General features: G+C 40.0%; 1 protein-coding gene across 1 annotated transcript; it reads right to left on the reverse strand.

The window, feature by feature from the left end:
- Positions 1–8199: 8199 nt before the first annotated feature.
- Positions 8200–9462, reverse strand: LOC131674871 (jerky protein homolog-like). The gene has a single exon (XM_058953682.1). The coding sequence runs from the start codon at positions 9460–9462 to the stop codon at positions 8200–8202; it is 1263 nt and encodes a 420-aa protein (XP_058809665.1).
- Positions 9463–12320: the final 2858 nt, after the last annotated feature.

The following is a 12320-nucleotide window of genomic DNA, read 5'->3' on the forward strand; positions in this document are numbered from 1 at the left end:
GGCTAGTGCTTCGCGCCGAAACGCCGCGCCGTCGACGCGCAGGGACGCTTCTCCAGCTCCAGCCCTGGCCTACTCCAATGTGGTAGGGGATGACCCAGCCAGCGAGTCGCGGGCCTCGTCAGACGATGACAGTGACGCAGGTTCCGCGGAAACTACCTTGGACTTCCCCCAGAGGATGCTACGCAGGCCGAAACGGCCAGAGGACAATGCAGGCCGTAAAGGCGAGGATTCACCGGACCGCAGCCCGAAGCACGCCAACGCGTCTCCCTGTTCCGCCCTGGCGGCCGCAGAGCGCTTGGAGGCCATCCTGCGGCAGCGCGGCTACGACCCCGAGGAACGCGACGTCGCTATGGGCCTCAAGACCAAGATAGACCCGGCCCCTGCGACGAAAGAGCCACCTACCCTCGAAGAGGAGTGGAAGGTCCTCCAGGCTCATTTTACCGCCTGCAGAAAGGCGCGGCTAGCCGCGGAAAAGGAGGAGGAGAAGGCCTACCGAGACGGACTCGCCTTCATCGACCGTCATGGGTCCCGCGGTCTCGCTATCGCGGGAACCTACGCGACCAGGCTGCAGGAGGCCATAGAACTCAAGGCCTACACCCAGGAGACGATCTCCGAATGGCGGAAGGAACGCGAGGCTCGCAAACAGCGCGAGGAGACGCAACAACGCTTACGAGAGGAGCAACGTCGAGCCCAAGAGCACCTCGAAACGGTGAAACGACAGTTAGCAGCCTTGGGCGACCCGCCGACGTCCCACTCCCGTCGAGTGTCCAGCCAGGCCATCCCAAACGACCGGACGCGCCGCACGCCAGGCTTCTTTGCCCTGCAAGGAGCCGCAGGAGACGAGCCGTGCAACCGCTGGGCCGGTCCCCGTCCTGACCTCTTCGGCAAACGGGCTTGTTCCACTTGCGGCCTTACGGGAGTGCCGCGAACCTCCGACTGCCCAAATTGGTCGAATTTGGAGGAGCGGCGGACAGCAGCCATACTCGTATAGCACGGTCGAAACGCGTCAACGCAGGGAAGCCTTCCTTCGAGATCGGGAAGAGTCGTCGGTCACCCACGCGGACGACGGCGATAGACGAGGTGTATCCGGGCACTAGGTCTGAACCTAAGCGCTACGACCATCCTCGCGACCTCGCCCTCGAGGTTTTCCCCCCAAGAATCAGGCATTGACGCCCACGTTTTTTTTTCTTTCCCTTCTCGTTTTTTTTATCACGCGTTACCTTATAAGATTTGCGATCCGCGCGAGTAGAGAGAGTCGCGGTATGCTACATTCCACCTAGAGCTTCTAGTGTATAGATAAATAAATAAAACATTTTTTTTTTTACCACTATGATGTCTTGGTTTTTCTTTATCAATTAATTCTCCTTACTTGGTGGAGAGAGGCCGGTTTTTCGACCTGGTACGCCCTGCTACCCAGCTCTGGGGAAGGGGCATATAACGAGCGGCCAGACCCTCGTTATGTCTCTCTCTCCTCACACATAATTATAATTATTTATATATATATATATTTGTCATATAACTATTTCACATGTATGGCAGCCAAAGGTAAGTCAGAGGTAGGAGAGTGGGGCAGGAAAAAGCCCCGCGATAAGAACTCTCTCTTGTACCGGCGACTTTGAAGCACGTGGACGTGTGACGAGCAAATATACGCGCTTGCGACCTTTTGTGATCAGCGACTTTTCCGTGGTGTTTCTGGCGAGTACGCGAGTGCCCACTCGGTGCGAGGTTTGGTTTCGAGAGTGCCCCAGTGTTTTTTTTGGCAAGCTATTTCTAGCGACTACGAGCTGTCTTTAATTCCCTCGTAATTTATATAACGAGTGACCCAAGCTGGGTCAAAACCCCGTTATAGTAGTTAGAATTAGATCATCGTGATATTTATTTTTTATTATCGTTAATTAACATTGATTTTATTTGAAATATTTAATATAATCAATTTTATAGGTATATTATGGTGAAATGGTATTTTACCATATAATTTTTTAAATTGTACTATACGCAGTTATTTACATAATTGTAGAAATATTTATGTGATAGGATTACAAAAGAAGCAATGGCTCAAAAAAATTATTCCTGAAAAGTAGGTTCAATTAATATATAATAGTACAAAATTCTAAATGCGAATTTAATTAGTTTTTTTTAATTACAGAAACATTTTAGATATCGAAACTGAAATGAGATGTTGAAATGATTGGAATTAAGTCCGCGAAGATTTAAGTCTTAAATTTAAACATCATGCATATATCATAGTCAAAATCGTGAGAATATAGTATGTGCTGCGGTAAATATACAAAAGATACACGATTGGATGATGGAAAGACAAAAACAAGCAAAATCAAAAAGGATCGATACAGTCGAAAGATTTACAGACGACTATAATTCATATAAAAATTCCACTTAATATTTAAAAATTGATATGTCGGACACAAAACATAAAGATTATAGACACAGTGTACTCTACCCAATGTATAATTAAAAATAATAAATATTAAATAAATAATAAAATGTGAACTTATTTAAATAATAAAATAATCATAACGATTGCAAGAAAGGGCGAACGGATGGGAATAAGGTTCTCTCCTAGCAGAGATGTTTAGGAGGAACATCTCAAGGAGGTGTCAATCGAGCGACTGCACTCGTAGTCTCTAGCATTCTCACCAAAACAGCTATGGTATTAAGTGAAGTTCCCTTCGTGGAGAGAGCACGCATTGACTATAGACAGCATACACTCCCCTCCGCGCACCGTGGTCCACGCTTAGCTAGAGCGTAGGAGAGAGAGAGAGAGAGAGAGAGATAAAAGCTAAACGGAAGCAATCTGAAGTGGAAGGTATTGATGAAGTTGACAATATTACATATAAAAATTTAACTCAATATTTCAATCTAACGATGTCAACTTCTGAAAATAAAGACTATAGACAGACTGTATTATATTCAATGTATAGTTGAATGAGCAATAACTTAATAATTAAACGAAAATTCTATAAGTTTTATTAATTAATATTCAAATAAAATTAATTGTGAGGTCGAAAGGTTCCCGAAATCTAATGAAACTACTATAGCGCTTGCTTCGAGAGAGAGAGAGAGAGAGAGAGAGAGAGCAACATATAGCTTACCAAGCTATATGCTACCCTCTCTCCAAGGGCCCACACTCCCTACAGCAGGAAACATTCGAATTCAAAATAGAGCAAAACGAAACGCAGAATTTGTTCGAGAACGAGGCACGACGTTCAAATATATTAATGCCAGTGCAGATAATACAGAACCAAGATATGGCTGTGCAAAATTTCGAAGAAATGAGCGAAGACGACAAGAAGCAAGTAATATCGGATCTTCCTCTAGTAAAATTTCTGAGAAAAGTATAGATTTATTCTCTAATTACAGTGAATCATCCGCAAATAGTAGCAATGATGGAAAACAAGCTTCCAATGACATTAATAAAACAACTGACATTTTACAAACAAGTGATGAAAGCATTTGTTCAGTGGAGAAGCCACGTAAAGCTTTACGGACCATGTGGAATAGAACAATTCGAGAAATTGGTCTTAAGCAGCGGATACTCCATGATGTTTGGCAAAAACCCAGATTTATTGACGGAAAGTTTTTTTGCGAAGGCTTTCGAAATAATAGCAGAAATAAAAGAGGTATCTTCATCGTCGCAATCCATGGCGAACACATCCACGTCATCCACGATTGTTCATACACCAACTCGCAATGCCGATGTACGTTCATGCAAAAGTTCAGCGAGCAAGAAGCGCAAACAACAGATTTTGAAAAAACAAAAAGTGACATTTCAATCGGACGACGAGTTGGAGAGGACCTCGGAAAACAGCGACGATCAACATTCGGATTACAGCAATTGCAACAGGAAGCGGAAAAGGATTATGAAGAAGAAATCTATGATATCTTCAGAAGACGAAGAGAAATCAGAGACAGACAAAATCTAAATAACTTTAGAAAACGAGGAGAGCGAGACAGAAGTAGTAGTGACTCCGAAAGCGTCGATAACGAAAAAAGTCTTGAGTGCAAAAAATCAATTACTCGATAGAATAGACGAAGATACGCAACTAGCCTCTATGACGGAAACCACTGGGTCAATTTGGTCTACTATCTCGCTCAAGGCGGGAGAGAAATTTATTCATTACAAGTCGGAAGAGAAACGTGGATCGATGGTGGTAAAACTGGAAATTTATTCATTCAACGATTGTTTCGAAAAGGAAAAGAAGGAATGGTGGCGTCATGCAAAATTCCGTGCGACAACAGTTCTTCGTTCATCGGACCAGCATGCTCTGGAGAAGATTTACAAGGTAGCATCGGATTTGAAAAAGAAGCAAAAGAAAGGGAACAATATCACTCGCACCCAAAACCCTTAAAATTAGACGAATATTTTAAAACTTTTTTGTGTTTCATTGAAAAATATATTTTATACAGGTCATTGGATAAATTCAAAATATCTTGGTACTGTATGATCTACACTGGCATTAATATATTTGAACATTGTGCCTCGTTCTCGAACAAATCCTGCGTTTCGTTTTGCTCTATTTTGAATTCGAATGTTTCCTGCTGAGTCGTCATTTTTAACGTTAAGAACTTTTAAATCTTCTTCATCCAATAAAAATTTTAACATCTATTCAGTAAATACACGTGGTAAACTAATTCTTTAACTTACTACAGGTCCAACAGCATGTAGAAAACTGACTGGCCTGCCAAAAAATTCCTCGAGTATATATACCCCCACCATCAATGAAAACCATGGCCTATATAATCATGACTTTGTCGATTATGGCCGGTTTTCATTCAGATTTTCATTCATTTCAGGAGAGGACTCCGGTTCGATTCTCCGGTCTGTCTCTTCATTTTTTTCAATCGTCGCTATTTTTTATTCGTTTCATTTCACTTCATTCATTTTCTATGTAATAAGTAAATTGTCAATAATATATTTATAAATTTTTTAAAATACATTTAATTAAATTAGACAGAAAGCATTAGGTATAGGGTCTCTAGGGACTAGGAGCCCTAGAAACCTTCCTAAAAAAATTATCAACAATTATTAACATTAACAATAATTAACATGGAAGGGTTAGGCCAGGGGACCAAAGAGTTAGGGACCCCCCCCCCCCCCCCCCCCCGCAGGTATACTGAAACATACATTGCTATACTACTTAACAAACTCATTCATTGAGGTGTCGATAATGAGTAAACAACATGGATTTCAAAGAACAGCCTCTTAAGCTTCAAGTCATTAATTTCGATGGAGTGGTAGAGACGGAAAAACAAGAAAAAAGACATGGTGAACTATTGCGTAATAGTATCCGTGCCGTTTTCTGTGGACCTTGTAATTGCGGAAATACTAATTGTTTATTAACATTAATCACTCATCCTAATGGTCTTAGATTTGAAAACGTGTATGTCTACTCAAAATCCCTTAATCAGCCTAAGTATAAATTTTTGAAAGAATTGTTAGAGCCTATTAATGGTATAGAGTATCATGTTTTCAACGAGCATGAGACAGTTGTTTCACCAGATAAAAGACAAACAAATTCTATCATGATTTTTGACGATATAGCCACTGAGAAGCAAGATAACGTAAGAGCATTCTTCTGTATGGAAAGACATAAAAAAGTAGATAGTTTCTATCTCTGTCAATCTTACGCTCGCATTCCGAAGCACCTCATTCGAGATAATGTGAATTTACTTGTTTTGATTCGACAAGATGACGTGATATTAAGCACATTTACAATGATCATGTTAACTCACAAGGAAAGGTACCCAACCCGAACTCACCGATTTTGATGATTTTGATACATATTGTAGAACATAAAAAATAAGACACGTATTTTTTTTATCGGCTAATTTTCACTTTTAAGGGGTAAAAACCTCCCCTAAAGTTAACCCCCAAAAAGTGTTTTTTTTAATATCTCGGCTTATAATTAATATTTTTCAGAGAAATAAATTGGAGGTTATTTCTTACAAAAGGAGCAAGTATTTCATGATGATTTGAAGAGTACAGGTAGCATCCCCTATTTTTTGGGGGTTGAAAACATATATTTTTTGGCATAATTTTATAATAAAAAAGTTTAAACGGACTAAAAAGAATTGGAAAAATGTTCAAATATCTATAATAACAAAATTTAGTTAACATCTTTCGGTGTTTTAATAAATATTATCCCTAAGGGGGGTAAACCACCCCTAACACAAAATAACTGTAAATATGTAATTCAATACATAATATTTCGTAGAAAGTTTGTATATAGAGGTTTTCGAGGTCGCTGATTATAAATCTGTTATTAAATTTTAAAAATTAAAAATGGCGGAACCAATATGGCGGACGGAAATGTCGAAAAAAAATTTTAACATAAAAACTTGTTTACAAATGTGTGATCTTTGTAGTCTGTACATGTGAACTAAAGAGCCTTAAACCCTAAACCCCTAAACAACAAATAGGCTAAATAGTTGTGCTTTTTAACGAAACGTCTCTAAACACCTAACCTCCAGACAGGCCGAAGGCCTATCCTTTACCGTAGACACGAGTATAGACATATTGCCGATATTTTATCCAAAACACAGCTTGTCTAAATTTTACCGCTTGTTTTTATTTCAGATTGAAAAATGAAATTTAATCCGTTAAACGTTCTAAACTTATTATTAGCATACTTTCAAGCGTTAAACATACCAGATAGTGTCACGAATTATCATGAAACAGAGTTGGCCGAAAACATAAAAGAAATTTTAATAGATGCACACATGATTTCAACGATGTAAAAATAATTACTGATGACTCTTTGGATTTTCATGAAGAGTATAAAGACCATAATGCGGAAATAATTGAAGATGAAGTGCAGAATCATTTTCCTGATCCGGATATAGCACCAACAAATCAATGTACAGATAATGAAGAACTAGATTTTGAATACAAGAAAAGAGCTGTAGATTTTTGAAGAAGTAGCAAAACGAAGCAAAATGTAAGTCTCAAAACAGTACAAAACAGATTCAAAAAAGTATCATCTATTAGTCAGCTACGTCGTTGGGTTCATTCAATTAATAAAGGTGACACGTTATAGAGAAAAATTAGCACAAATTTGTCAGTACAGTCGGACCTCTGCTACTGCACGCTCTCGGGAGTTGGTGCCCTCCGCCACTGCCCGCTACGGGCTCTCTGGCGTTAGCCAATAAGAGCGCTCCGTCAGGTACGGGCATTGAGTGGCGTGCCGCGCTGGTCTCGAGGGGGGCCCGGAGAAAATGTTACAAATTTTGCTTGCATTATCACCTGATAATTTTGTTTTATATTATACACAGTAAATCATTTTACTCGAATGGTGTGATACAACTTACCCAAAAAAAAAAGTGTAGTGAAAGAAAACAAAATTATGTACTGTTTATAATTTAGAAAAATATCAGGTGATAATTCATGTTTGTAGGTACATACATAAAGTTTAAATTTTTCAAATTTTCCGTTAAAAAAAACATTATAAATAAATTTAACTATGCTTTATTTTAACAAAATCATGTACATTATACAAAATCAACATAAAAAATTAACTTAGAAAATCAACATAAAAAATTAACATAAAAAATCAACAAATAAAATCAACGTACAAAATCAACATACACATTCAGCATACAAATTACATTGGTTTGTGTATATTTAGTATTAAATCGGCGACTTCTTGCACATTGCTTATCTGCGCGCTCGTCAAATCCCACGTTCGCTCTAAGAATGTTCGAAGCTTCAGAGCCGCATCGTAGGCCTCTCCAACGGAAACTTCTTTCTCTGGTTCTATATTTTCGACTTCTGCGATCGGCTCCTCGTCTTCTTCAGCGAACTTCTCCGGATTATTAGACGTGATTCTAAAATAATAGATAAAAAAAATATATTAATACAATGTTTTTTGAGTACATATTTGTTTCTATGAACACATGTAAATTACATATAAATAATTACATAAAACTTTTACAATACCTTTCAAAAATTTCTTGGATGTTCAAATTTTGCCAGCCATTATCCGTGTAATCTTCCTCGATCCATGCTTGGGCCATCTCGAATGTGCAGTCGGCGAAGGCTGGGCAATCCTTAAGAAGTTGTAATAACAAGTTAACTTCTTCAGCCGATGCTCTTTTTTCGTAGGGAGAATCGTCCTTGCCCAAAATTCTGTTCCATGCGTTGCGGAGATCTCTGGCGTTGATAACATCCCACGAACTAGAAATTCAGTAGCAGCAGTCCTTTACCGTCTGCTTCTTTGCCAAATCGATGACGCTTGCTCCCGATGTTGCCTCTTCTAGGACTAGCGCTTTAACTAAATTTTTCCGGAACATTTTTTTCATTTTTTCAATGACGCCCTGATCCATTGGCTGAATCAAAGCGGTGACGTTCGGCGGCAGGAACATCACTTCAACGTTCTCGGCGATACAATTTAATTCAGCTGCTGCGGGGTGCGACGGCGCATTGTCCAACAGGAGAAGAATTTTCTGATGCGGCGGATGATGCGCTCGGACCTCCTTGACGAAAATATTCTCGAACCAGTCCAAGAATATGTTCCGATCTATCCAAGCTGAACGGCTGTTCGTGTATTTGACGGGCAGTTTCTCTCTCTCGCACTTCGAAAAACATCTGGGATTTTTCGACTTGCCGATGAGTAGAGGAGTGATTTTATGCGATCCGGACGCATTGGCGCAGCACATCACAGTCACTCGTTCTTTCTGCTCCTTCAATCCCGATGGTTGCCGCTCGTATCCCGCCGCTAGAGTTTTCTTCGGCAAGGACTTGAAAAATAAGCCCGTCTCATCGGCGTTGTAGACCTCATCCTCGGTGTATCCTTTCTCTTTCAAGTAAGAATGCAGCGTCTCCTTGAAATTCTCTGCTGCTACGTTGTCGGATGACAACTTATCTCCTTGCATAGATAACTGCCGAATCTGGTAGCGCTTCTTGAATTTCTCTAGCCATCCATTGCTGGCCTTGAAATCGGCCGCTGCCCCAACGAACTTGTTGAGCTCCAAGGCCTTAGCTTTCAGAACATCGCCCGAGATTGGAGTCCCCGATGAACGTTGCTGCTTGAACCACTCGTACAGCGCCATGTCGCGAGGATTCTCTTCGACGTGGATCCTCTTGCATTCCTTATTCTGCTGGCTGTCATCCAATTCCAGGGCGCGCTTCATAATTTCTGGCTTCTGCGATTTCACTCTTCTGATCGTCGTCGGGTCAACGCCATAGAGCTGGGCCAAACTCTGCGTTGTTTTGCCGGCGTCCAGAGCTGCGACGATAGCAGCTTTTTGCTGCACTGTCAAGTTGACCTGCCGTTTTCTGGTCCCCGAAGATTGTTCCTCCAAAGACAAGTCCAAGCCCTCGCTTAATTTCTTGATAGTATGCGGAGAAACGCTGTATTCCTTGGCAAGATGAGCCATCTTGATATTGTTGGACAGCTTCTGCTTTATTTCAGCTACCTGACACAGGTTCAAACTCTTGGCTGTCATGATCTGAAAAATTATTGTACAAATTCAAATGAATGAAACAAATATATAAAAAATTGACGCAAATATTAATAAGAATCGAAAAATATAATAAAAGAAGCTAACTGACAATTGATTGGCAGCGTTTTTTTTCTTATTTAAAAAAATGGCTTTCTTATTTTATTTTATAGACTAAATATAAAAGATATAGTGTAAAAATAGACTTGTAAACTTACCAGTTGATCTTGAAAACTTCTTGAAAACCAGTTGATTTTAAAAACACAATCAAAACGTACACTCGATTGAACAAAATTGTTTTGGACACTGAGAGATACGTAAACTGGAGAAAAGGACGAGGGTGTTGCATCGAAAGTCGAATACAGACTGAAGTCAAAGCGCGTCTTTAGGTGCATATCCCCCCCACAAATTACAAGAGTCATAAATTACAAGGAGTGTAAATCATAAGTCACAAATTACAAGTCATTAAGAGTCATCTTGAAGAGCGACGCGTCGGCGCCAGACTCATAAAAGTGCGCCGCCGGCAGGTTCCAGGTAAGCGACCGAGAGCGCACGGCACTGCGCTCGAGTCAGAAATCGGGCAGTGAGAGAGGCTAGATAACGGGCAGTGGCAGAGGTCGGGCAGTTGCGGAGGGTGCAGTAGCAGAGGTTCGACTGTATACCCTGGATAACTTTAAAGCAGCTCTCGACAGTGGTTTAATTATCCATGATGAAGATATAATTCAGTGGGCCTTACAAGCTAAAAAATAAATTGGTTTTGATGATATGAGATTCAAAGCTTCTAAACATTAGTTACTCAAATTTAAGTAAGCACACAGAATAGTTTCTAGGAAAATAAATAAGTTCATAACAAGAAAAGCGCTAGAAAGTACGAGGTCTGTCCGGAAAGTATTGGGCCTACCTTTATATTTTCGTGCTAGCGTTATTCTTTATCACCTGATGGGTGACATCCTTCAAAGTGATCCCCACTTGATTCAATTACATGGTTCCATCGATGTTTCCACTTTTCAAAACAGTCCTGGAACTCACTTTTAGGGATAGCCTTAAGTACACTCGTCGCATTGTTTTCAACCGTTGTTTTGTCATCAAATCGGTGTCTTTTAAGTGATTTTTTTAGTTTTGGAAACAGCCAAAAGTCACAAGGGGCTATGTCGGGACTGTATGGAGGTTGTCGAAACAATGCGATATTGTATTTGCTCAAAAACTGCTGCACAAGATTGGATGAATGCGCTGGCGCATTATCGTGATGAGAAGCCAGTCATCACTTTCCCAAAAGTGCGGCCGTTTTCTTCTTACTGCATCACGCAAACGTTTCAAAATTTGAACGTAGTATTCTTTATTGATTGTCTGACCTGTTGGTACATATTCGTGATGTACAACACCTTCACAATCGAAAAAAACAATCAACATTGACTTAACATTGCTCCGACTTTGACGTGATTTTTTTGGTCTTGGCGATTCAGAATGCTTCCACTGTGAAGATTGTTGTTTTGTTTCAGGATCATAACCATAAACCCATGATTCATCACCTGTAATAACTTTTCTAAGCACATTATCATCATTATTGACCATTTCCAGATTGTCCAGAGCGATTTCTAAGCAAATGTTCTTCTGCTCTGCTGTGAGCAATTTTGGGGTGAATTTCACACATACGCGTTTCATTCCTAAATTTTCGGTTAAAATTTCTGAAATGATAGTTTTTGGTATCCCAAGATATTCTAGTTCTCGCACAGTTATATGATGATCTTGTTCGATTGCAAGTCGCACCCGCTCAATATTATTTGCGGTTTTTGTCGTCGAAGGTCGGCCGGAACGAGAATCACTATCGACAGAAGTGCGACCATCCTTGAACCGTTTATACCACTCTTTTATTCGTGTTTTACTCATACACTTGCTTCCGAAGGCCTTTTGCATCATTTCAATAGCTTCCGAACTCGTTTTTCTGAGTTGAAAGCAAAATTTGATGCAAATTCGTTGATCTTGTTTTTCAGTCATTTTTGACAATATCAAAATCCGACGAACGCGAAAAAGGCACTGTAAACAAAGACACGCTGCGCATGAACTATACATCCGGCAGGTGTCAGTAAGTAACCAATAGATTCGTGAGGCTTTACTGTTGACGTTTCTGTCCGGTAGAGGTCGCTCGAACACTATGGCGCGATATAAACGTAGGCCCGATACTTTCCGGACAGACCTCGTAGTGCAGAACTTACGGCTAAAGCTGAAGCATTTATCGATGACGTTAAATCGTGTATACCAAGGATTGGACACGAAAATTTGTATAATTTAGATCAGAGCGGATTTCAGCTGGAAATGCATTCTGTAAGAACATTAGCAGTAGAAGGAGAAAAGCAAGTGCAATGTCTGGTACAGTTAATTTCAGCAACAACGCATAGTTATACTATACAGCCACTAATATAAGCTACTGGATAACTGTTATGACCGCTATTTCTAGTTTTAAAGGAACCAAGTGGCAAGTTTGGCCCTATTGTAGAACAAAACATATTTAGACCAGAAAACGTGTATGTGGAAGCATCCAAATCTGGAAAATTAACAACAAGTAAGGGAACTAATAACAATTTTTACATTGTAATATCGTTGATCAGTTAATTAGGAAGTCGTTTAATTGCAGATCACTTCAAAATCTGGTTGGAAAAAATATTTTATCCCCATGTAGGCCATCACTTAATATTATTACTTGATTCTTGGAGCGGTCATTGCGACAAAGTTATAGAAGAAACGATGCCACAAAATAAAATTATTTACATAAAAAAAATTCCAACTGAAACCAGAGGAAAAATACAACCACTTGATATATATGGATTCCGTATTTGGAAAAACTTTGTCGGAACATTTTCTGATAA

The sequence above is a fragment of the Phymastichus coffea genome, unplaced genomic scaffold, assembly GCF_024137745.1.
Source record: "Phymastichus coffea isolate CEN01 unplaced genomic scaffold, Cenicafe_Pcof_1.1 PCOF00014, whole genome shotgun sequence".
NCBI classification, from domain to species: Eukaryota; Metazoa; Arthropoda; class Insecta; order Hymenoptera; family Eulophidae; genus Phymastichus; species Phymastichus coffea.